The sequence below is a fragment of the Periophthalmus magnuspinnatus genome, chromosome 6 (genome assembly GCF_009829125.3).
Source record: "Periophthalmus magnuspinnatus isolate fPerMag1 chromosome 6, fPerMag1.2.pri, whole genome shotgun sequence".
Lineage (NCBI taxonomy): Eukaryota > Metazoa > Chordata > Actinopteri > Gobiiformes > Gobiidae > Periophthalmus > Periophthalmus magnuspinnatus.
The window spans coordinates 22,076,624-22,104,345 of NC_047131.1; the positions used below are offsets into that span (position 1 = coordinate 22,076,624).

The 27,722-nt window shown below is 39.3% G+C and overlaps 1 protein-coding gene across 1 annotated transcript in view; it reads right to left on the minus strand.

Annotated features, from left to right (window-relative positions):
• The window catches only part of LOC117372245 (A disintegrin and metalloproteinase with thrombospondin motifs 20-like), a 69,067-nt gene extending 42,250 nt beyond the window's left edge, over positions 1 to 26,817 (minus strand). Inside the window, exons 1-11 of the mRNA XM_033968016.2 lie at positions 26,402 to 26,817; positions 25,949 to 26,313; positions 22,021 to 22,189; positions 14,703 to 14,947; positions 12,681 to 12,764; positions 11,985 to 12,109; positions 11,872 to 11,912; positions 11,488 to 11,593; positions 8,578 to 8,724; positions 3,553 to 3,694; positions 3,186 to 3,290 (exon numbers count right to left, since the gene is read on the minus strand). Of these exons, the coding sequence (XP_033823907.2) occupies positions 3,186 to 3,290; positions 3,553 to 3,694; positions 8,578 to 8,724; positions 11,488 to 11,593; positions 11,872 to 11,912; positions 11,985 to 12,109; positions 12,681 to 12,764; positions 14,703 to 14,947; positions 22,021 to 22,189; positions 25,949 to 26,313; positions 26,402 to 26,492 (1,620 nt within the window). The 5' untranslated portion in view covers positions 26,493 to 26,817. The remainder of the gene's footprint in view (positions 1 to 3,185; positions 3,291 to 3,552; positions 3,695 to 8,577; positions 8,725 to 11,487; positions 11,594 to 11,871; positions 11,913 to 11,984; positions 12,110 to 12,680; positions 12,765 to 14,702; positions 14,948 to 22,020; positions 22,190 to 25,948; positions 26,314 to 26,401) is intronic.
• Between the last annotated feature and the right edge of the window lie 905 nt (positions 26,818 to 27,722).

A 27,722-nucleotide genomic window follows, 5' to 3' on the forward strand; every position in this document is an offset into this window, starting at 1 on the left:
GTTAGTTTTATGCCCATTAAGTGAATAGATTAGCGTGACAGGATAATCTAATAATTAATTGATTAAAGGTGCATTATGCAACTTTTCTGATAGAGACTACTCTACCTGCTTGTGCCCTTGGAGATGTTATTGCTTTGTCTGGATTATCTATTGTATTTTACCAAAAAATCATTGAAAAATATGTATTCTTACAGTGAGAGGGGTTACTGCTCAAACTAATTGCCCCTGATGGGATTAATAAAGTTGCCTACATTTTTATCTGAATCTCTGGTGTACCCTCACCAAAAAAGTTATACTAACCCAAACATGAGGAACCATTTTACACAAAATATGAAAAAACAAACTTTGAATTGGGGCAGACAAAATGATTTTGTTCACTCTAGATAGTATTTTACACACTGAACAGGCATGACATGGCTCTTTGCACTTCTTGTAAATATCAACCCTTATACAAGCATATGAAAACAAAACCCAACACCAAAGTCATTTACATTCATGTCCCGCGCATACAAAGGGACACGCAGGCGGGACCTTTTGAAGCGGAACCATCAGAAAGGGGGGACCGCGGGAGGATGGAGAAGAGAGGGAGAGGGAGGGTGGTGGCGGTATTTATAGGCAACAAGTGATGGGATGCCCTGGTTAGTGCACGGACCACTGAGCCAGATGACAGACACGCCGCCAAGAGGTCATGTGACTGCATTACTCACTCTGGCGCCCAGTTAGAGGCTGATCATCACAGGGAGGGAGAGAAAGAGGGAGAGAGAGAGGGCTGGGGCGACTTGAACCCCAAGGGATTATTTCTTCATTTCAATCAACTGTACATGAACAGTTGCATTCCCTCTTCATTTAAAGACATTAGTTAGTGACTGGCTTGTATTAATGACATTAGTCAGTGACTGGAATGTATTAATGTGTGGACATTAATACAAGCCAGTCTGCATATTCTCCTTGTGTTACTATGGAATTCAATGCAGGTGAGTTGTGTATGTAAATATGTAAATATTCAGTGAGCATTGTTCTTTTTTGCCTTGCCTGCAAGTCACAGTACAGAGAGTATACTTTCTAAGGCCTACAGTTGCTATTATAGGCTGAATCCATGAATGATGTTGCTTGGCTAAAAGATAGAAGACATACTGTATGTAGCTTGCTGCCTTCACATGGGGTATATGCCTGGCTCTACAGTTTATCTGACAATGTTAGAAGAAAGAACACAATAAACACAAACATCCTAAATTGAAAGGACCACATAAAAGACATCTCTTGTGTGGGCAGGTGACTGTTGCTCTAGTGTCTCTCTCTTTCAAGTTCAAACAGTGCACATGAAACAGGGCTCTGCCGCCACAAACAAAGCTGCTGGTGTCGATTGAAACTTCTCCAATACATTACTTTGTTATTTCATTGACATTGCAATGAAGCTACAATCTATGCAGTACGTATGTCTTCCAGATCCCAAACCACTGTTTGGGATCCCAGCAAAGACCACACATACAGAGCAATCTGCCCAGGTCATGCTCCACTTCAGCTTATTAAAGCAACTTGAGGTGATTAAACTCATAGCATCTCCTTTCCGGTTCTTTACTGCACAGACTCCATCTTACAGTTGGATTAAATACCTAAGCATCCAGTATATTCTCTCAAGAGCAGTGGCTCCTATAGTGTGTCATGACTTCCTATGGTCTGAATTAATGCAGTGTTGAACCACTGACCTGGCACAGTCTTGGCTGGTCTTGGTTATGTCCTGATTAAGTCACTGTACTATTTTTATTCATCAGTGTGATTTTTGGTCAGTGAAGATAGAAAGGTGTAAAAAGAACTGCAAAACTGACAAGCTACATGGCAGTAATGAAAGAATAGTTAAGAAGGGAACCCAAATTCTTTCTATTGTTTTCTATCGTTTTAGTACGAATAACAAGCAGCCTGTGGTCAGAACCTCATCCCCAACACACCTCTTGCAGAATCACTGAGGGAGCTCTTTTTGTGAATGCACTAATTGCCTGGATTGGACCCTGGCTCTGTTACAGCCAGTCCACTGACCCACTCAACTGCCTTTAAAAGCGGTTTTGGGGTCACAAGTTCAAAACAAGGGGACTCAACTGCGAACAGTGGGCGGCATCCTCTTTCAAAGCCCAAAGTCTACACCTTTCCCTTCTCAAGACACTATTTGTTTCTCTTCTATCCTATTTCTCCTTCTGCCCCCTCTGCTAAAGCCCCACTCTCCATGCATCCTGAGCAAGTGACCCGCTGTCTTAGCCCCTAATTAGCATAGCATCCCAGAGTGAGGAGAACATGAAGGCTAATGGGGGTTGGGGCCCGTAACAACACCAAGGGTAAAGACTCAAGTTTCAAACCAGGGCCATCACCTGACCACATTTACATGGGGTTCTACAAGCACAATGCAGCCCCACAGCGTAATGCATGATAAATTATTCCAGCTTTTTCTCATTGACAGGAAGCTAACCAGAAAGGAACCAGCAAGATTCAAATCACTTCATGGGAGGTTTTGGTGTGCACCAGCTATGTTTGTCAGTAATGTTGAAAGGCAGGCATAATGAACTGCAGCCAGATTTAATTTGCTCTATTTTCTTTCTTTCTTCATCATATATCAAGCAAACATTTTAAAACTGTTAATAGTATTATTTATAATAATGTATAATGAATCAGTACTGAACAAGACCAATCTAAAACATGATTAAAACAGACAGACAGAAACTTCAGTCTAAACTAGTTCCAACCAGCTGTCAACCAAATTCTAAATCAGAACAGTAGTCAGTAGTAGTCTGAAACAAGCCCAACCCTAGACGCCCTTCAAATCAAGTAACGGGCCAGCGCTATGTTTCTAAATTGTAGTGGGCTCATATGGAAATTGTCACTGGTAAATTTCAAACAATAATAGAAACATTTTAAAATAAGATCTCCATTGCATCAAATAGCTGGATTTTTTTTCATATGCAAGTTCAGGTCTCACATGGGTGGGCTTAACAACATCCCCCTAATTCAACATGTCAACATCACTGCGCCTCATAAAAATGCTTTCCTAAAGTTAGATTTGCATCCAGTGTGAGATCCCAGAGCAGCATGTTTTTAATATCTTTCACCTTTCAACCTATCAAAGTGTAAACATCAGATACAGGCATGAGAACACATATCGTTTTCATATATTTGATTGTAAACTCTGAACAACTTACCATCCCATTCCCACATGCAGTCCCATCTGCCCAGGGCATGTGCTGTGTGCGGCATCCTTTATGGTCCCCCTCTGCACTCGTGCACCACAATCTTTTGCACTGTTTCTGAAATGACAAGTCAGCAAATTGTCCCAAAACACTTTAATCATCTTTCAAAACACATCTGTATCTTAAAATGCGAGCCAAGCAGCTATTTCCTGCTGAGTCGTTATCTTCTTTCACTCTGAGTACTAGACTGACATGTTTAAGACTGCTTCACTGCTTTCCAAAAACGGGCCCAATGCAGTTTCAGTAATCCACAATAAGATTTTAATTTGAATTTAGACATTGACTGCTTTTATGAGGGTTTAGCTGCAGGTCAACTTACCATATATGGGCATATTTGGGATCCAGGTCCGAACATCAGCTCACACTGTCTATTGGCGTTGTAGATTTGTCCAGGTAGTAGAGTGGGCAACTCGTAAATCCTCCCCACAGGCTCATCCAATAGGCATTCTCCATAGCCAGTGCTACAACAAAAAAAAGAAGGCGTAAAATTATTTGTAGCATTCTTGAGTGGTCTCTATGCATATTAAACAGATCTACTCAATGATACAATAGAACTTTGGTTGTTAATCTGGCATAAAGCTTCTAAATTTGAATTAATACTATAAAACTAATCATTGTCAATTTTGGATGTATATACATGTACATACAGGATAAACATTAGAAGTGTTCGTCATACTAGATAGCAGTGAGAGAGAGAGAGATGATAGAGTCCCTTGCTCATGGACACAACATCACTATGAACTGGGTGAACTGGAACTGAACTATATACTACCTCTCTATGTCTTCCGAACTACTGCCAAAAAATGCAAACTGGCAACATCAAAAATAAAGCAGCATCGTGTCTACTTTCTGAGAAACAACAAAAGCACAGGTGTAGCTCAAGTAGAGACAAAATAAGACAAGCAGTAAGCAGTTCTATTCAAAGCGTCTCGTCACAACATTGTAAGTCTGTAGCATTGACAACTGTTATCCCGTGTTAATCCAGTCACACACCTGCTCCATACAGCTACAGGCTGATGTCACAGGGCAATAATTATCCACAGAATGAGCCAGTGTTTCCCTTTCATTTCTCTAGTGATGTAAACCTGATGGATAACAGGTGAGGGGTTCTATAAAAACTACAGTCGCATCGTAACATCTTTCAGCAGTTGGTCATCTGAGTAATTATGCTTTCAAAAGTAATGGAAATGTTACTGAAAAGAAGACAGATAGACAAGAAGAAGAATAGGTCAGTGTCCTTTCAATATTTGGTATTACACATTTTAAGTTTATTTGTCCAATTTATTATTTTCTGGATTTTTATAAGAGCAGTTAACAATACATTCCACGTACACGGTGGGCTTTGCCTGATACTCATATTTCATAGGATGGTGGTTTTGCAAAAGCTTGAATAACATAGACCATCAAAATACAATGTCTGATCAAATAGTAATAGGTCCCGTGCAGTGTGGGCAGCTAAATCTTGGACATCATGGAGCTATTACTGGAAAATGAGAGCGAAAAACCATGATAGAAATTACTGAACCCAAAAAATCAAAGGGCATGAATGAATATGTTTTGCATGATTGTATCTAGAGTTGAGCTGGTATTGTATGTCTCAAATGGACAAAAGCCAAAAAAGGAAAAAATAGTGACATGTTAAATTTGACATGCACCAAACAACTTTTTTCAGAGAGGTTTGAGGACACATAATAAATAAACTAAAGTGATACTTTTTTGAATGGGTGTCACTGTAAGTGTCTGATTTGTTTAAGAGTGGTCCAGATTGAATTAGCTTTTGAAAAAGAATGAACAATAAATACACTGATAGACTTGACCATGGAGCTAGGCAGGAACAAGTGGTACTTTGAATCAATGCACGTCATTGTTGGCTTAAGAAAGACTTCAAAAGCACTTAGACTGTATTTTCAAGGGTTTTTCCCACCACTGTAGCCCCATTACCCTTTACTACAAGTATTTTTTACTTAATTGTTAAAAACTGAAGCAGGGCTTCACAAGATTAAAGGTGTACTCAGTAACTTTTCTGGTTACAGAGTGCTCTTCTGGAGTCCGTCATCTGCTTCTTTCAATGGAAATGTTATTGCTTTCTCCATGTTCCACAGCATTATACATCGTGCACATACCTAGTTACAGGTACATTGCTCAAAAATGTCTTGAACAACATTCCTGCTGTGCACAGGCTCACCTCTCCATAGATCTGAAATATACTGTACATTGGCCTGGTACCTCACCTTCTTTTCTCCACTGAGAAATTCTGGGTAATAACATCTCCTCTGACACTAGCAAATAGCAGACCCTTTAACAAGGAGAAACAATAAAAGACACACAGATTGACCAATATTCACAGGATACAAGCAAATATAATAAATAGTAACTGTCCCAGGGGATCTCCAGTTCTTAGAGCCTCCTTCTCAGTAAGAGAAAAACTCAAAAAACCCAAGGGGAAAAAGGAAAACTTGGAGGAGACAGTGGAAGATAGAGCCACTCCCATGGTCTACAATCTCTTACCACATCTACAATCATTTACCGCTTAAACAAAGAAAGATTTGGTGTTTCAAATTATTCTGATGTGAATTTTCCAATCTGGACTATGATAAGGTCAATAGTGGCTGGAAACTATGTAAGCAGAGACACGAGAGCCATTGAAAAAACCACGCACCCGAAGATGACCAACAACGCAGTCTTTGTGAACGCCTCGACATTTAACAGAGCAAAGGACTTGAGAAACCAAGGGTCAGATTCAAGCAGGATGTAACTATTAATGAACTCCTCAAAGAAAGATATGATCAGTGCCTGGGTGTAAGGGATGAGTTCAGATGGTAGCGATCCACAATGTTTTTCAACAAGAAGGAAGATAGGAAAATATTACAGGTTCCTTGCATGAGGTCAACTGAGGCAGATTCAAACAGGAAATTGTCTTTCAACAACAAATGCGCACAGTTTACATTGTGTTTAGCCATCTACAAAGTGCTTCAAGGGATGGTGAATTATGCTTAGATAGACAAAAACAAAACAAGTCATTTTAATAGTAAATTAGCCACAAACCATGGATAACATAATGAAACATCTGTACAATTCAGCCTAGACCCAACACTGACTTGTAGCTCTATAAATCTGCTAGGAATAGTACTACTTGAATTATTCTTCACTTATGACATCCATCACCAATTGCCTGGTCACTGCTGTTTTAATTTTTAAGTTTCTGACAACAAGCAGACAATATAAGCACTTTCAGATGTGATTTGACACAGTTAGTCCAATGTTATAAATTATCTCTACTATCTATGCATGTGCAAATTCTCACATCACACCAGATTTAAGAATTTAAAGGTGCACTATGTAACTTTTCTGGTGGCGGGTCTGCCACTTGCTTGTCTCCATGGAGATGTTATTGCTTTGTCTGGATTGTTCCAAAGAAAGGCAATACACATATTCATCTAGCATTTATTTAATTACAAGAGTTTTTACTACTCAAAAATATCTTGCAAACCTGCATTTTTACTGTAAGCCGATCCACAGATCTGGGGCCTTGTTTATAAAAGAGGGCATCAGAAACTACTTGAAAGAGTACATATGGATAAAACCCAAATTTCATGTATGTGAGAAAATATTGGGATTTATAAACCCTTCTTCGCACTCCTAGGTACTTCGTCGCACTCCTTCGCACTCCTTCGCACACTTTCCTCTTCATAGATCACAGCATGTGATCCTGAGGTGGGATCATATGCTGCAGAAATCTGGACATATGATCCCACCTCAGGTCACGCCCCCTTTATGCCTCCATTTCACCAAAAAAAGACAATGCAAAGTGAGTTCTGAATGAGATTTACCTAAACTTGAGCCGATAATGAGCGGGTTTGATTGACATGGGGGCAAAGAAAGAGTGGCTCACGGGAGATGCTGCAGCAGAGGACACAGGCGAATGGAACTCCAGTGAACTGATTTATCCTATCATGTAGACCAGGGGTGCTCAGACTTTTTCAGTATGTGAGCTACTTTTAAAATGATTGTGTCTGAAAGATCTACCACCTATTACAAAAATGTTAAACATATATTTATTTGTAAATGTATTATGAATTTGTACATGTACAGTGCATTTTGATGTACCTTACACAACGTCATGAGATAATACTGCACAACACAATTGAACTTCTTACATGTTCATAATCACTTGAATGATGATTACTGCTCTGATGACTTGCACTGAATCGAATCAGTGAGGGATGCATAGTTCGGGCAGTAGCTTCTGACAGCCAGGAGTAAAATTTCATTTTTCGTTTGAAAGCGGTAACAGAGCTAATCATGTTGATTACGGTTTTGTCTTTTTTTATAGCCATAAAAATCATGTTAAACGAAGTATCAGAATTTACTGCATTTGTTCACACAACTAATTCTATTTTACACATCCATCCATATTTTTTCTTTTACGCATTGAATAAATGACTGGGAAAATCCCCGCAGCACCGTACTCTCATTTGTCACCTTCGAGGGACAACAGAGGCACCTTACTGTAATGATGGTAAAATATTTAGATAGCCCCATGTCTCCACTTTGAGACGCCGTTTGAATTTGCATGAGAGCATGACTAGTTGCGGAGTTACGCTGCTGGAAAGTCCGCAACCCGCTCTATCTGCGACGATAGGATCCGACGCTGTAGGGTTAAGCTAACTCACGCTTGTTTATGCGTGTGCAGCGCCCATGATGTGACCTCGGGTCAGGTGTAATCTGACTGTTGTCCTGTATATTAGTCATGTGACTGGATGGATGACGGGACGTGATCTACCCAAAATGCCTTCGCGATCGACTGGTAGATCGCGATCGACGTAATGAACACCCCTGATGTAGACACTTAAAATAAGTGCTTTATTGAAACAACTGAAACACAGGCTGAAGAAGCTGTTTAATTCGCATATCACTGTGTCCTCGCCTCTGAGCTGTGTCTCTGAAAAGTGTGGACTACGTACGCCAGCAAGAGATGTGACGACCTGCATATGCACATTTCTGACCTTGTTTTGTACGCAGGCTTTACAAATGAGACCCTTGACCTGTAACTTGGCGTGGTGGTGCATCCTTATTGTCTCCATGACGATAGATATGTTCAATGCTACACTGTGGAACATTCTAGGCAAACCAGTAACATGTATTCATGATAGGTGCCATTCCCTCAGCCATAAACACAGTGCATCTTTAAAGCTCACTTGCAATGAAATATTGCCAGCTAACAAGCATGCAGTTGTTTTTTTTTGTTTTTGTTTTTGTTTTTTTTTGCAGTAGGTTTTTTAATTGACTTGCCACTGGCCCTACTCTTAACATTTTAACAGTGTATATTTAAATTGATACCTACTCTAAAAACTCTGTGATGTACTTGCGGCTACATTTGGACCAAGACCATGGACTTGTGTCATAGTTCAGTGTGGGTGCCATGACGTGGTACTGGTGTTTGAGACCTGATTCCCGACACTTTGGGTTGTCATCGTGTGGCATGTTGAACCTGGAAGAAAGACAAAGAAAGAAAAAAGGTTAAGGGTGTGGGATAGGGCATAAAGGAACACACACAAAGTGATTATCAGCTGCTTAGTGGCTCAGCCCAAAGCAAGAAGGATAAGTGTCAAAAGATTTACATTCAGCCATTTTTACTCCACATCTTAATGGGCGCCACACACCAACACTGCTATGGATACGTGTGTGAAAAAGAACACACACTTTCTTTTATCTGTCAGCTATGTTTATGCGCACACCAAAATCTCATTATTAACCAATTTCTGGATTTTTAAAATGAATTAAATGACATTCAAATGACAAAATCTGATGTGAGTAATCAGGGGGACCATGATCAGAAATAAAACAGATTACCTGCATCATATTTTGCTGTTTATATGTCATATTTATAATGATATACCTCCAAAAATCAAATGATAATCAGATGTTTAGTGTGCGTTTAGGGTCGTCTAAAAATTGTATTAACATACTAATCAACAATAAAACTGGTACGGAAACAAGATTTGAGTATTAACACTCAAACACAAAATCACATAACCACAAAATTGGACATTTCAAGAACAGTTTTGAATTATCTTGATCTATATTCAGAGCTACATGGTAATACAAACAAAACTACTACTTGATTTCAAGAAATTTTACTACTGTCTTAACACTAATCAGTATAAATAGTAACAAGCAACTGTGGGAAAAAGAGTTTGTTGATCTATGTACATCTTTCCACAGATGTACATGTGTTATGATATAAAATAGCCACAAGCCAGCTTCAATTTCTATCTTATCTTTCGAAATGCATCCTATTAATACACCTGTTGACAGTTTTATTAGCCAAAAAGTTATACTAAATTGCGTAACTAATGAATCACTTAATGACATGATAAAACAAAGACAAGTTTTTATCATAAAAAAAAAACAGCTGCATCAAATTAAGCCTGCAAGTTAACATCTGTCTTTTAATGGACTGACGGATTTAGTGAGCCGCAGTTGGCAGTCTCATACAGTATGTTGTCTTATTTAGGCCCATAATGGTATAGTCCAGAGTTTAATAAGCACTCACCACATACACATGTTCACTAAGCACTTACAGAAAAGCACATTCACAGAGAAGCCACATTGCTACGCTAGGCCTGGGATGTTTACTACAGGATGTGGGCAGAGCTGCACTATTGCTGAGGGTCAATTCATACATGTGCACAACAAGACCTGGCACGGCTGGCATGAGGCCCACGCAGCAGGGGCTCAGAGACTGACAGCAAACACCCCTGAAATAATGAAGCCTCCAGCACAAAATGAGCTCCACATAGTAATTAGGCTGTTGGGCAGTGCTGCAAAGAGTACTGAAAATGCGTACTACAGTTACTGTTTACTAGTTATTTTTAACACAGTTTTAGTATACTTTTAGATCAAGGATTTGTACAACCACAGTATTTTTACTATGAAGAGAAATGCAGTTCTCCACCACTGTTTACTGTATACACTAATGATTTGATTTTGTGGATTGAAATGTACTCGGGGCAAATGGGGACATTTGGTTTCAGAATTTCAAAACCAAAAGAAACCAAATCCTTTTAGTGTCATTAAGATGTAAAGCAAATAAGTAAATCAAACAACAAAAGACCCCCAAAAATACCAACTCACTCAGGATGTCAACACATCAGGAATAAAATGTGCTTGTCTTTCCTATTACCTCAGCTGGACCATTCTTCTATTTATCATGACTGCAAACCAAATTAACTAAGACATAAAGCAATATTCCTTTCATAAACATCATCATGGATATTGTATACAATTAAATTATCTTTTTATCGACACAAAGATTACCAAAGACAGATTGTCATGTAGAGTCCACATTGTCCAAGTGCATATATGTGATCTCGGTCCATTGGCACATCTGTTGCCTGATAATCCCCCTAATCTCTTTCATTAAATCACATGTCTTCACCTGCTAATCTCCAGCATCTTCAACTTTTAGTCTGATGTCTCACTCCTTAAAGTATGAATATATTGTTAAACAGTCGAAAGGAAAATGTCTGGCCAACAGATTTAAGCTATGTTTGCACAAGACCAAAAATAAACGTGTCAGACTTTCCATTGGAGTGTGTGATGCTTTTAGCTTTAAAGTTATGACAACTTGACATGGCCAAACAAGTTCAACAGTCAAATATACAGCCAAACCCAGATTTCATTGCTTGTGTGTTTTTGGGTGTTTATACATTGTCATAAACACTCTTTATCCATTAAATAGATTTCATATATATATATTTTACATACTATATATTATATACTGAATGAACTTTCACAATGTGTGGAATTATCAATGTATCCCAATACTACAATGCCTGGTGACTGATTCCTACTTCACATGAGTGCCCTGTGAACTATGTGAGCATGCAGGGAGAACTGAGATGTACAGAGAGGTATCAAAGTAAGGCCAGTTATTAAAAGTCAATTTTTTCCCATTATGCACCTGTGTCGGCTAAAGAGCAAACTGCATAAGAGCCCTTTTGTTGCTAGCTGTGACAGCCATGACTATACTTTATGTTAGCACTGCACAATATAAGAAAAATGCAATATTCAATGTTCAATGGTACAATGAGGCAATTTCTAATACATTTTAATAAAGTATTGTAACAGTCATTTATACACCTAAACCATAAAGTATATGTATTTAACTGGACATGTGATTAGCTAATATTATTATAACAATGATGTGATAATACTGTATGTGTGTATAGTTTGAAAGAAAGTAACGTACACATGTCCCAGCTCGTGGGCGATGGTGAAGGAGGCACTGATGCCATTCTCCTCACTGATGGAGCAGCTCCGATATGGGTCGCACATGGTCCCCAGCTCAGCCAACCCTGCACCGTCACGTACACACACAGGCACAAGCACACACAACAGTCAAATAACAGTGTGTTAAAGGAGATTAAACCATCAAAACTTCAGTTCCACAAGGCAGATTAGCACCCTCCATGTCGCTGCCCTCCTCCCCTTTCTACCACTCTGCTCTGTCACTATAATATTATTAGCTGACAGCTTGCGATAAACTCATTAGGGCTCAGTTTATGAGCTGTGCTAAACAGAGTGGAAAGTTAATCGTAAGAGACTTGGTGAGAATTCAAACATAAAGGTTTACCTAAAGTGTCACATTTGTCTTTTGCACGGCATATATCTTCTCTGAAAAATCAAAAAGAAATAGTTATTTCCAAGTTGTGCACACAACCTTCAAATGAATGTATGCAGTTGTACCTGGTAATGAGGAGAGCAGTATCATGGTGTAAGGGGTGGTTGTCGTCCTGCACATTTTGACCATGCTGCCAAACACAGAAGTTGTGGAGAGTTGTAGCAGCATTAAAGCTCACAGTGGGACCTTCCTAAAGTAGAAACAAACAAGAACAATGAGTTTAAAATTGACACAGTTTTGTCAGTCTGTCCCAGGGCAATTGAGATAACTTGAAACAACCAGGATGACTTTTACATGATTTTTGGCTAATACTACATCATCATCTTTTAAAACTTAACGGCAGGTGCTGATAGTGTTATTATTCTAAGGTATTCTGTCTGCATACATAATGAGTAATATATTGTAACTAAAATCCAAACTCAATCTCCCCTTATTCAGCACATTCACATTTTCTTTTACATTCCTTTAAACACTAGTTCTGTTACTATACAAATTTCACTAATGTAGATTAATCTTTCAACATCACCATTATTAATTGTACATAAAACAATCAGTTGTTTGTGCTCTCTTCAGCCTGAAATGATACATTGTTCCAAATCAGGGCCTTTCTCTCCTCCTGGGCCTCATATCATTTGCAGGTGGCTTGCTGTGTTACTATAGTTTCATTTGTGTTTTTCTTAATGAAGAGTTGAGGCTGACACAAGGCGGGCAGTGTCCTCTCAGAGTGGAGCACACCTGGACACAGCAGCCCCGGAACTCACCTGCTCATTGTGGACCACGATCAGTCTGACGATCATGATGTTAATAAGGTTTCCTACGCTCGGATCTCGGTACACTGCTGCTACCTGCAACACAGACAAAAAGCAAAGAGAAAAATGCAAATCTCCACTAAAACATATTATATTCTACAATAGGATGCAGCAGTATGTCCATCAAATGGAGATGTAAAATTGATCTAACAAAACATATTTTAATATCTGACTCATTGAACCATTAATCTGATTTTACCATTTCCACTATGATTCAAAGTATAAATCAAATGCTACATCCAAACAGTAGTGTCCACAATACTTTTTTTAACCTTCTAATGGATTAATATTATTTTGAAGTAATCGTACTCTTAATTTACCACATCTGGCTAAAAACGGGCCTAAATTAGTTCTGGTCTAGGTGTGAATATTACTTTCAATGCGCTTTTAATATATAGGTCAGTATGCATCTACTGTCTCCACACTACCACTTTTCTTGAGACGTCAAATCACCAACAGACCTCATTCATGCAGAGAAGGTGGGTTAAGTGTCTTGGCCAAGGACACAACAAGGTCACAACAACAGTACGATGTGTAATTAATTAAAGAGGAAACACTATAGACCTACACCCAAAATATTATGTTATCTTCTAAGGGAAAATAAAATCTGTCTATCTTGTAGTTAAACAAACATATTTTTTCTAATCCTTGTACCTTTTCTGTAAAAACAGCTCTTAAGTTCAGGGTCATTTTCATTAAAAAAGGCTTTCAAACAAATTATGTATCCCCCAAAGGTTTCCATAATGAAAATAAACTGGATGGGGCAAAACCACATCTCCACAGTGAGGAGATCCAAACACTGTCTTTCTAATGTTTTTCTCGAGCTTTGCTGTCATGCTCGGTCAGCGGTCTCCTGAGGCCATGTGCGCCCTCCTGACAGGAACTCATTAGCCCACTATAAATATTTAGCTTGTGTTAGCCTGAGGGGAGCTAGTAAACCCCAATCTGTTCACTGCAGGCTAGAGAGTGGTCGGTGATGAACGTGGCACAGATTGTACCTTATCTACCTAAAGCTTAACAGCATTGGCAATCATTACTTATACAGATTAATAAGTGATAGTCACTGTGCATCCTAGACTGGTCAGACTTAATTTTGTACCATCATATGTAGTCCAGACAAATGTAGATATTAAGGGCTATGAAAAGAGCTGACTCAGTCCCAAACTACTTTACAACATCCCTTTGGTTGGTGACCCAACAGAGCAGAGCCCTGAACTGGGGTCATTTAAGGGTTTATTACCAATAAGGTCAGGACACTGGAATGCTGCACACCAGTATAAAACCAGCTGCATTCATATATATGTATATACTGCACTGTGAGGGTTTTACTGCTGCTCCAAGACTGTAAGCAGGATATTAATCACCTATAAAATGTAATGACATATTTAGGTTTTGCTTCCACAAACTGCAAATCATAAAAACTAAAAGTTTTGATGAAGCTAATATATTAACTTATGTAACTTTTCCAGTATAGGTTCCACCACCATGTTGTTTGCTTTTTTAACTGCTATTAAACACATAATACATTTATTCAAAAAATACAGAGTACAGGTATGATCTGTATCTTGGCTTGGTGGCATGTCTTGCTTGTCCCCATGTAGATAGACAGGTTTAATGTCATACTGTGGAACATTACAGGTAAAGCAATTTTCCATTTCCATGGAGACATGGGGACCCTCTACCAAAAAAGTTAAATAGTTCACCTATAAGTAATAACTTACTGATATGTTAAAATGGCCAGTTGAGTAGAACTAACACTTATAAAACGATGAAAAAAGTTGTGTTTTGCAACTACTTTACACTACTGGATGCCCTCATTAACCTTCATCATTTGTCATAGTTTGAATGTAGAAGAATAAAATGAGCTTGTTGGTAAAAGAAATAAAAGGACAGCAACAAAATGTCACTAAGAAAGGGCAGATTATCCATTCACACACTGTTAGAAATGTATTGTAAAAACATTATTTTACTTACTACTGACATGATTGTGAGGATGTAGTGCTCCAGGTTGTGTCCATGATGCCGCACCATTTTAGCATCAGCCGTTACCATTAGCTCTACGTATCGAGGGTAGGACAGGAACCGCTTTCGTCTGCTTCTGACTTTGGGATACACTGTAGTGTGGTTGTTGTTGTTTTTGATGTTGATTTCAGAAACAGTGATCATGTCTTTAAAGTAGCCTTGGTCCACAGCCATGTTATCTGTTTTTCTTGTGTCTCCTGTTGAAAGAACAGTTTAAAGTTTAAAATCAGGTATTAATAACTATCCACATGTAGTAGTTGGCATATGGCATATCTACAGTTAACTGTGGATTGGAGCTTAGGCAAATTCCTGTGACATAACAAAATACATTGGACGTGTATGGAAAAGTGTGTCATGACATAGTCCTGGAAAACAGTTGTACCAAGAGACACAGGGTCAGTGCTTTAGTGGTGAGATTTTTGAGTTTTTAGGTCAAACTGTGCTCCATACATACAGTTACAGCAGGGACCAGATCTAACACCAGAAGAATAGATTATAATTACAAATAACAAACAACCAAACCCTGTCAGATTATCGCAATTACAATAAAAAAGCACAACAATTCCAACCAGGATTTAAAATCTTTGAAAGATAGACATTAAATAAAAATAAAACCCTACACTGAAGCCATTAAACTATAGAAACAGAGAAAGTCCAGTGCTGAATAAATAGACAGGGTTATTCTAAGTGCCCTGAGCTGTGTAAATTGAAGCGCTGCTCTCAGCTGAAGTGCACGTGTAGAGCTGGCTACAGTGGGAGATTCCTGCACCATGACAGAGTGCCGATAAAACAGGGAGACTGAGGCCGGCGCACGGACATGTGTAAAGAACAAGAATCACTGGAGAAGAGAAAAGTAGATAAATGCATGCAACAGGCTTAGGTCAAGGCTAAGCTAATTACTCATACAATATCAGCATACATCTGCAGCAAGGAACATAAAGTCCTGAAAACAGCAACATAGAGGTGGTTGATATATCAGAAAAATCATCATATCACAATTGTTGTTTATATTATATTCAAAATTATTGTCTACAAATAAAAATATTACAAATGTTACAAACGTCTAGTGTAAACGTCCATACAAGGGTATAAAGTGATAGTTCTGCCCTTTTGTGGTCAAACTTAAGGTCCATTTACCATAGCTGAACCTCAACCAAGACAACCAAGATTCCTGATGCACTGTAAAATACCATCTGAATTGTTATTGAGATAATAAAATATTGGGATATACATTTTTGTCAATATCACCAACCCCTACTATGGAGAATAGATTCACATCCACATTCTCATTTGCCAACCACAAAAAGCTAAAATATACGGTAGACCCATATTTAATTCAGAGTGTTTATGATCCAGGCATAGTTTGAAGTCAGTGATGCCAGACGACCTCCTCCGCTTGGGATAACCCTGAAGTGTTGTCTTTACTGTCTCTGTCCTCTTTACATACGGCAGACTGACTGTTTAGCTGTGGAAGATATTGTAATCTGGGAATATTGAAATGTTGATTTCAGGAGGCAGGCGGGGTGGGCCATGACAAACTGGCACAGTGGCACACCGCCTTTGCCACCATGATCGCCTGCACCATGCCAGCACTGGTGTCCAAATCAGAGCTTAAGCCGCCTGTTTGAGCTGCTGGACCAGAAAACGGCTTTGTATTTTGTAGGAAATATGTGTTGGAGGCCAACAGCTGACACTAAACCCCTTAAACAGACTCATCACTGCAGACGGCCGGACATCAAAGGGACTAGTGGAGCGCAGACAAGTACCTCCATCTACAGAAATGGTGTGATTCTCTGAGACATGAAACGGAGAAGAGGAGCTGAAAGTGAAAATATGGATGTGATGTTCCTCCTTTCAATATGTTATTTTATGATCATCCTCAGTTGTTTCTAAGATAATTTCAAGAAGTAATGACACTGGGGCATGTTTCAGTTGAAAACTTGTATGTATGACACAAATTTAATGTCATGTCATTTTATACTGTATATTTACAACAAAATAAATGAGCTAATAACTTTTAGAAGTCCCTCAAATAGACAGTTCAAGGCAGTTAGGTTAGATTTTTTCACCAAAACAACCCAAACCCATTTATTAGGACTTAGGAAGGGCAGACATAGGAGTAACAGTAATATCAGGAGTAAGATGTTATGTCTGCATTCACATCTGGCACATACATATCTTTACCTGTAGTTAAATAAACATGTTATTTGGTATGTCTTTAATCAGGTGTACACATAAGTTGACCCTATAAAACCAAGCTATACGCAGTTTGATGGAGCTGATTAAAAATAATTCTCCACCTATATAAAAGGCATTAAATCAAGTCCAGATTCTTGTAAAGTATTATCACACTACACGTCAGCTGTGTAGTCAGCCTGTAGTCTGTGTTTACACATGGGATCATAACAGTTCACTATAGAAACCTGTTTCATTTTGGACCTGCATGAGTTCTTTTCTGCACATCCCTCCAAAATGATCTCATAGGGATTTCAGGGTACATCAAAGAACTGCTCTTTGACTCTCCTTTGGGTCTCTGTCAAAAGTATCAATGTCGGGGGCTCAATAATAGGGAACACACAATTCATTGTTGAACAAATTAACATTCTTTTACAATGGCCCGCTGAGATCTGCAGAGCTCTGTTCCCCGGGTGCCAATTAAATGGACAGTAGACCCTACATGTGAGCCCAGGTACTGCCGCCTGCCACTCATGTAACCAGCAGACACTTTGGCTTTAACTGATGCAAACCTAAAGATTCATAACACTAGAGACAGAGGTGTAATTAAGTGTAATTCTGTGGCGAGACAGGGAGAAATGAAGCTAATTGTTGCTGCTGAAGGAGGCTTTTTAAAATAATGTGGCTTGGCTCCTGACCTTAGAAAGATTATGATGGAAGACAACTCATCGGTCATGTAAAATATCTGTGGAGACTCAGCAGGCAGGAAAATCATTTTAACATTAAAATAGAGTTAACAATGTCTTGATGCAGTTATGTTAAGGTTTTTCTAGTCCATAACCTCTTTTATTAGCACTGCAGCCGTGATTATTGTTTTACTGATAGAACAAACTACATTGTGGTGCTTCAGCAGTACTTGCACTACCAAAAACACAATGCAAGTAAATGCAAACAAAGGTTTCTGATTTTAAATCAGTAATTTGTTCACAGTGCACACATTGAACTTATCTAGAAGCATTAGCTAGTACAAGATTCTAAAGTATATGTTCAACAGGTTACTAGGATGGCAAATATTTCAATTCCATTGGACCAACAGTGAGTAAATTGCCTAGACGGTTGACAGGGGCAGAAGTAGCCCCAGCTGGAGTATGTCAAAGAAAGTCATGAGACAACACAACATAGTCAGTTTAATGGGGCTGAGGCCATAGGGCTCCCAAACACCTCACACACATGGCAGCTATTTGGGTGATGGTGGTACCAAAGCAATGGCTGCGTGAGTGAAGAAACACTACAAAATAAAATTAAGTTGCCAGATAAGCAACAAGCAAATTGTACAATTCAACTTAAAGTCTAGGGAAAATATGCTATTACATAACATCACATTTTTGTTATGGCTGGAAATTTAGGTTACCGGTTATAATTTACTGATCACACTTGCATGACCTTAGGCATTATTAATATGGAATTAAAAATAGCATTTGTAATAAGGACCAAGTGTCCAATATTTACCTGTATTTACAATATATCTGCTCAAATCATTACAAATATTTGTGTTTTTGTGAAGTGAGATCTGCATTTAGACAAAATGTGTTGATATGTAAACAACTTTTTAGCAAAGAAAAACAAACTCACTGCCAACCAACAATGGGAAATCTGGTGTATCCAGAGGGCCTGGGCAATCGTTATCCTTTCGGAGCCATGGGACAATCCGAAACCACACAGCATCTAATGCTAAAAGGTGAAAGGTCGCCCATCACACCCCAGCCAGCCACCTTTTCTGACCCCTGTCAAGAGCAGTGGAATTCAATGAGACTGATCAAAACATATGTTTGGCAAATAGAAAATACAAGGCCCATCTCTTGAAGAAACTCAAGGTCACCTCCAGCTATTGCAGTAAGTGACTCCAAACAAAGAGGGAAGTGAGGTCACAAGCAACAAGTGCTCCTATTCACATACATGAAAGAGCAAAGGGAGAGTGGGCACCCATTCAAGTCGGCTAGTTCAAACCACAGGCAGGGGGAGGGCATTTTTCCATGTAAATGAACCCATTGACCAAAAAACCTGATGTAGCATTTCAACTTCCATGTATACGCAGTAGGCACCAAGAGGGGAATCCTATACAATGATTATGATGAAGGTCAGGGGGCGCTGAAGTCATGTGTGCCAAGTCTTAGACTATCAAAGACTGTCACTTTGCTCTCAGCTAGTCATCAGTTTATGAAAGAAACAATGCCTTTAGTCGTTAATGTTTGTTGTCACGCTTGTCATAATCATCTCTATCCTTGTTTCGAACCAAAATGGACACAGTGAGACTTCACAGGCAGTCTTTGGGAAACAGATACAGTACAATTCCCCCTGCTGAATCTTAAGCTTGTCTTCACAAAAAATTTTTGTAAAGAAAAGAGAAGAAAACCATGGGAAGAATCAGCCCCTATCTAGCTACCCTCATCAAATCTCATTCTGCAAGACTCAGAGAAAGACAGAGACCCAGTGAGAGCCGTGTTGTGATTTCAGTGCAGTAAGTGTTTTTAAAAGCCATATCCCGGTAGGCTACAACAAGGTGCAGTGTTTTTAAAACATTAATCACCCACTCAACCTTAATCTGCACTATAGAGGCTTTCCAAACAAGAAAAGCCACCAAGGCTTAGTGGCATGGAAAATGCTATAGTTTGTCTTTAGTTTTAAAATATGTATTTAGAGTATCTGCTCAAATTAAAATTACTTAAACTGAACAAACTGCTTGTAAATGAGAAACAGAAACAGGATAATATCTCTCTGTGTGTAGTTTGCATGTTCTCCCCATGTCTGCATAGTGAGTGTTAGTGTAGTGTAATCTCCCAAGTGATTCTGATTTCTGTTCTTTTGTAGTTAATTTTATGGTACATTTATGTTTTGTCCACATTCTTGATGCATTGTTAAAAAAATCATCTGAATATCACTGTCAATATCACCCAGCTTTACTATGCTTCAATAAAGTATAAAATAAAGTGAGGAAAGTTTTATGTTTATTTACCCTTCACCAGCACTACAAAGACCCTTATGTGCACTTAAGTTTCCAACGCTTACACCACACATGAATGCAAACTCAAGTGTCTCTGTGTGTCACCAGTGTCAAGTGCACATGTGACAACAAGAGTTCATCTGGTGAAATGTACTAAGGTGTAAACACAGCTTACCCTGTTTTCAGCATGTCTTGAGGAGTTTTAACGACACTGTTCAAACTTTGGAAACTCTAACAGCCTCCTCACACAGAAGACCCTGTTTTTTCTTGCCCTGTAGGGAAATATGAGCCTCACAGTCATATCAAAAGGAACAGATTATCTCAGCAGCAGCGCTCATATCTCCAGCTGATACACATTGCTTGTTTTTTCCTTGATTAAATGAAGCTTGATTCTTTGTAGTTTTCGGAAGTTTGTTTTTCTCCATATTCTGGACTCTATATTGCCTATAATAAATTAGAGATGCATTGTTTTCGAGTGCATGTATTGACAACTATTTGGGCACTATTACACTGTACTGGAAAAGTTGCTGGAAAAGGTTCACAAAGCAATAGATGAAAGTGTCAAAAGACTAAACTATGAAACCATATCATAGTAAAATTAAAGAGCATATGATTTGTGATTTTATCAAGAATGAATAAAGTAGTAGTAGTCTACACACTGTCTGTTAACTTGAAAGTTGATTTAAGGTAACAACTTAGAATAACAATGATTCAAGCTTAGACACGACTTAATTAATACTCTAACTCCTAACCTTAACACCTTAAAATACAGTATTTGTTCGATTTATAGTTCTTATAATGTGTAACCCATTTAATTTATGATACAAAAGAATGCACCACACAATACTAGGATGTTTGGCACTATGGTTTAACTTTAAAATCTCCACCAAACAGCTGCAGAATGCTAAACTTAAGAGCAGGGGCCGAAGGAACAAGTGTTTTGCAGAGAGGATGACACGCACAGAAACCAGTGTTTATATCTAACCTGCTAGTAGCAGCGTGCACTGCTCTCCTTCCCATAAAAAGGCAGAAGACCTGTTAGTCTAAGCGCCGTGTGGCCTTCAAAGACAACATTTATCGGTGGATCTGGAGAGGAGCCTATCTGATAAGTGCAGGCAGCCACAGCTCAGGACACCTCCAAGTCCTTCGGCAGGCCCTCAGCGTCTTTGAATCCTCTTGTGTTTACCTGCGGCTCTTTGATCAAACTAAAGCAATCTTGTCCCTGAGGACAACTGAGCCAGCAGATTCAGCTTCACCAGTACTGCAAAAAAGTTTAGTGACGAGTGCAAATATTTAGGTTTTCGGTTGAACTTCTAATGCAAGTCATTGAGAGGAAGTATTCATTCACAAGTTTGTAAATATGAGTTTCCAATGAGTTTCCATAGCGTAGATCCATGCTTTCTCTTACCTTTTCTGCATTTTTGTATCCTCATAAAAGATTTATTTGATTGATAAGAGGTAATTCAGCTTTAGTTGTCACTGCCCATGTATGTAGTTTTCAAGTGGGTAAAAGAAAAAGCATATTAAGGCAGTATTTAGCAGCGCCATCAGGCCAGTCCTAGTCCTTTAAAAAAATGACCCACACAATGACCTGAGCATCCAACAATGGCAGAGTTCAGACAACAAGCAAATCAAGCAGTCTGCACATAAAAGATTTATAGCATCGTCTACAAAAGCCCACCCACAGAGCTCTTTGCAAAGACAGCTCTTGGACCCTCAATTGCTCTGAACTCCCATCGGTCAACCCTGCTTTTTTTCTCAAGGGCCTCTCCGCCACCCAAAGATCCCTGCCATAAAAATCTAATGAAACACTCAATGTTTTCAACAGCAAACTGCAAAATAATTAGATCTTCCCTCTGAGTGAAACCATCAGGCATTTCTTGGAGAAAGTTTAGCTTAATTACGCTGCACTTTTCTATAACACCACTTCATCAAATCTTTAGGGACGACTTCAAGCCAACGATCATGACTAACTATGGTTTATGTTTTATTGCCTCAATGATGAAGTAGGTCATGAAGAGGAAAGTGTTTGTGGTAGAAGTCAGACAGACAAAATGCTTACAAACAAAGTGTGGTTAGCCCATAGTCTGTTACCTGAGGCTCCACAGGACTCCATCTTGGGGTCAGACTCTGAGTGATTTTTCTGTCGCTCACGTCGGTAGACAAGATGAGGTTTGTTGTGTTCTTCGTCATACTCTTCCCCTTCAGGGTGCATAAGAGGCTCCAAGAAGTACTCGCCATTTTGTGTAGTAAAAGTCCCAATCTAAAAGAAGAGGGAAAAAAGTCACTGACAGTGTTTATGTGCACTCTCTGTTCTTTGCATAGTTTGGTAATTTGTCTGCTGTCATTCAGTGCAACCCTCAGGCTTCACATGGGGTTACAGGCTCGAGCTGACAGGTAACGTGTGGAAAGAACACGCTGAATCACAAAGGTCAAAGAATATCAGTTACAGATTATTGTCACAGTGCAACAGTGCAACCAACAACTCGTCCAAGGGAAAGACACAACATGCAAAAGATGAAAGATACCAAATTGTTCTGTGCAATTAACACATTTTAACCAAGATTGCCAATAGTCAAGAAAAAATAATATGGTTTAGAGCAGAGTTCAGATTTAAAAAGACATTTGTTTGTGTGTTAAATTTAATTATTAATGTTTATGAAAATATGATTGATTCCAAAATCAAAATGAAAATTGTAATAATAAAAAACAGTGATTATTCTTTGCCTTCATCTCTTTCAATGGATGATAGTAAAACATACCATTTGCCCTGTAGCTTGATTTAAGAGTGACATCATCATAATGTGTCAGTAACAGAAGAATGCCAATATTGATTTGGCACTTCGATCTCTTCCAAAGCTTCTTAGCTCAGTCAGCCATGAGGCACAGGCTGTTTGTATGGTGATTTTGCACATAGTTAAACAGGATATTGGGCCCTGGAATGTTTAGGGCAGCATTATTCCATGAGTGTCCTTGCGAGTGATAGATGTTTGACAGTGGAAATCGGATATGGAAAACAGGCTTGTGTACATTTCCTTTCCATCTTTCGAAGAGTGAAGGATTATAGTCAGCTGGCATGTATATACAAAACTTCTCTAAAAGCTCTGAGTGCTACATGTGTGCACATCTTAAGTGTAAGGACAAGCAAAGAAAACAACATAAGTACAAGCAATGTGAAACAGGCCATGTTTTCCCGAGTCTCAAATGGCTTTTTAACTTGCATGTGATTTTGCTGATTACATACATTTGAGAATCATGACATAATCAACTAACTATATAGTCAGTTCAGCAGAGATGGATAAAACCCTCTAAATTTGTGCTACAATAATTTCTACTACTACTACCATGGGATAACACAGAACATTATGCTTTCAAAGTGTATTTCAAAGTCAACAGGGTCCAAAAGTATAGGCATTTGGATTCTCAATGGTTCAGTATTATGTCATAAATTTCTATTATAAAATGTGTGTATTTAGGGAATCCATGGGCTTTCTCCTCATTAGGTGACAGGACTTTTCACAATTCAAAAGATATAATATTTTTGTTTAAATTATCAATTGATATGGCAAATAAACTTTACAAGGTCTAACTGAAAAGCATAGTAAGAGATGATTATAACATTATCATAAAGCATATGTTACATAGAAAAAAGCTGTTTTTGTGTATTATGTAATGCATCTTCTTCCACTGTTTTTGTTGTTTGTTTTTTTTAACAGTTGCACAGTGACCAGTTTGTCTCAGAACGTTTAAATGTGGACTCCCTGAAAAGGTGACCCGATTTCCTCCTCGTTACTTCCCGTAAGACTGAAGATGTGGCCAGGTTGACTCATCCTCACTTCTTTTATGTGGCACTGTGGACTTGTTCAGCACTTAACATTTCCCACGGGTTCCTCTGGTTTTTCACTAAACTTCTCTGGCAACATCTCTCTGTCACAGCTCACTTTGAAAAGGCCAAAAGCTTCTCAACCCCACTACCACCAACAACCCCCAATATCCCTCCTGGGGACAGCTTTGAGCCCCTCTGGTCCCAATGCAAACCCGTTTTTCCCTAGAATGACCTCTTTGTTTTGGGCTAAATAATTCTTTAATGACCTCATCACAACAAAATGTGCTACCCAAAGTCATCATATAAGGACAGCTAAAGGCCTATGGTTTAGTATATCCATAGGCTAATTGTCCCTGAGTGGTGGTGCAGATAACAAACCCACAATTAAGCTCATGTCTAAATCAGGAAGTCAGGCATCAAAGTTGGCGTTCGGGGTAATTAAAACTTATGAGCCAGTTTGCTTCCCTCAAATATATCCCAATTTGTAAAGATGCACTGTGTGACTTTTCGGATAGAGGGCTTACTTGCTTGCCTCCATGGATACATTATTGCTTTGCCAGGAATGTTTCACCGTATGACATTAAAGTTATTTATCTTCATGGAGACGCGCAAGTGATGCCATTAAGCCAATCATTGTAAAAATCTGTGTTTTTAAAGGTATTCCTTAGTAATAAGAATATTGAATGAATGCAAGATAGATATGTTTATCTATCTTGCAATTTAAAAAGATACATAATACAACTTTAAAGATGAGTAATTTGTAGATTCTATTATGATTCTTCATACTAAAGCTTCTATTGTTGTATCTTGACAGAAAGGGATATAAAATGCTGACTATGGTACTTTGTTAATAGCTCAGTTACCACACACTCATAGCCGATTATGCAGGATACTATCTATGTACTGAACAAATCTAAAATAGAGATTATGACTGGCATGAACATGGTCACTCTAGAGACTGCACATTCTGTCTGTGCCAAAATTCCCAGCCAAAACTTCCAGTCCAGAATTTGACTGTCAGGACTGAGGTCAACCCCCTGCCTCTGGATCGCTAACCTTACGTGACCCATGAAGTCATCTCTTTCAGGTCTTATCAGATTCTCCCAAACAGCAGTCAGCAAACTAAAGATCAAGGCATAAGTCTATCTCCATGTCAAAAGGGATGGGAAGGCATCATTACCAATAAACCACTGTTGGTGTAATCTCCCAGTCACCCAGGAGTGTTCCATAAAAAGGTTTCAACAGATGATTACCTTTTGAAGACTTTTTAGTAGACTTTTTTACTATATTTATTGTTGTTCATATCTTCTTTTAATCACTGGGCCTTGAGGAACAAATTTTGTTCTGTCATGTGCTTCTCTTGCATGTTGCAAAGACAAAATAAAAGAAATAACTTTGACATAGACACTATAGTCAAGATGTTTTCTAACTATAACAAGAGTTCCTTCAGAAGAAGGACATCTTGAGGCAAATGAGAAGCAGATGATTTGCTGTTGTAACCCTGGAAAGAGAAAAGGTTAATGCAATCTTAATGTTATATATATATATATACGCATATACACACATATATATACACACACACACACACACACACACACACCCACCCCCACACACACACACACACACACACACATTATATATATATTTGCCTTTTAGAATTGTGCCACATGACAACAATAGTGCCAGCACCACTACAATGGAGACCTCCTTCAACTCCTTCAGCATTATTCAGCAGTCAATAGAATGACCTCATTGGAGAGTGCCACCCTGCCAGGTGATTAATCAGACAGCAAATATTACATCATTAAGTGCTTTTTCCACAAATGATTTCTATCTTGATGGCTACTACTGACTGGGCAAAGCATAACCAATAGTATAAAACGGTTGGTCCCATAACACAATGACAAAGCTGCGTCAAATGAGATTTACTCTACAGGCTACCCCCCAGTGAGCACAGAAATGCTCAGATGTACTTTTAATCAGTAGGCTATAGTAACATAGTATGCAGCATCTACCTCCAAGTCTCTGTCATGCAAGGTTACGCAGCCTCAATGACATTTGTCTCCCAACACTCTTGTTGCTACTCCTCCACACGCACACACATCATTACTACACGCATGGATAGGACCAGCTGGAATGGAAGGAAAGCGGCAGAATGTTGTGAGCCTTGCATGATTAGAAAGGAGAAATACTCACCAGGCCAGTGCATAGGCTGAAGACTGCAGGGTATTGGCTCGTGGCGTTGACGTGTCCGCGGAAAAAACAGTGCCGCATATCGCTGGGGTCAGTGCTATGGTCCGAGTCTGTGGTGTTACTCTGTTCCAGTCCCAAGTGCGTTACGCTGTACGAGGGCGCAATGAAGTCCGAATCGGCGCTCAGGTTTAGATGAAAGCGCTCCCTGAAAGCATCGATCCGGTAATGAACCCGACCGCCGGACAGGTCATCGTGCAAACTTCTTCGCCTCCGTCTGTAGTGCAATGAGTGGGGGAATGACTCTCCGAAGTCGTTTACGCGCACCGGGGTGACAATCTCATACACTGACAGCTGTTGGATGAAGCTTTCTGAAAGAGATTCGAGCGAAAGTATCGGAGTTAAAAGACATGCATTATAATTACAACTCAGTGAAACCACGAAAGAAGGAAAATCTACCTTGTTTTGGATGCAATCGGTGTTTTACGGTGCCCATGACAAGCGCTGACAGATGACACATTAGACCAACCAGCCATATAGCCAACTGCATGATTTCCTCCGCGAAGAAATCCCGGCTGTGCTCTCTCTCCAAGGCAGTAACCCTCTCGCGTCTCCCCGTCTCCAAGGCTCCTTCCCCCGGCTTGTCAGCAACAGGTCGTGGGATCCGCGGAGGCTCTGTGCGGCGCAACTCTCGCTAAGTGCACTGGCCTCATTGCATTTCTAAACATGCATCCACAACCCCTCTATAAACGCGAGCTATTTATGATAGAACCATTGCCCCCTCCTTTGCAATAAATCGCTGCTTAATGTAAACCACAGTCTACGCTGAAAGGAGGGATCAGTGCCAAGTGCGCTTTCTCTTAGCCATCCCTTGAACACCCTCGTTGCACCCTAAGCACTCACCAACTGCGAAGCAACGCCCCTACAGGCTCCGGAGCCAATGGTGAGTGGCGGCTAGACCACCACACATGGGACAGTCTCAGTGGTGCAGAGGTTGACCGACAGCTTGGGATGTTCAGACCAGTGAAGGAGCAAAATGGGCATTGAGACCGCAAATATAGGCTACATAGCCTAATGTTTTGTTATTAATAAGTAATTAGGGTCAAATCATGCCGATACCAAGCCTGGATAATAATTTCAAGATGAACAATATATATTTTTGCAAATGTTGCATGTGTAACTGTGCAGCAAAAGCATGAAGCCAAGAATGATTTGATCTCTATCCAAACACTCACTCCATGATAAAATGAACAATGTGTTTTAGTGAGTGTATTATAGCCAGTTCTTCATTGTGGTCTTCTGGAAGAAGTCAGCTTTCTTTGGCCGTGATCTGGTCAGCTTCTCATTAATCATTCAGCCTTTTAAAGTGAAGCACAAATGTGATGGACATGTGAAAAGAGTCTAGTTCCTCACATCTTTTGAGGACAAATGTCACAGCATTGTGAGGGATTAGACTCAGTGGGCTCACCGGAAACACGTTTGGATCGTGTAAACTACATAAAACATCAAGGCTTTAATTCTTCCTGTATTCAGGCGCTTCCCTCGGAAGTCGGTGCTTTGGGGATATGTTTTAGCTGTGGTCAGTGGTAAAACAAACTGGTCACATCATTGTTTTCATTTTATTGTAAAATATACAGTACAATAGTCACAGTAACTGCACTTCTGATCATCAAAACATGCTAAAACAAACTGCAAACCCTTATATAGAATGAAACCACAAAAAATCCTAAACTGACAAGCAGGACTTCAACAATCAGAAAACATCCAGGTCCAGACATGA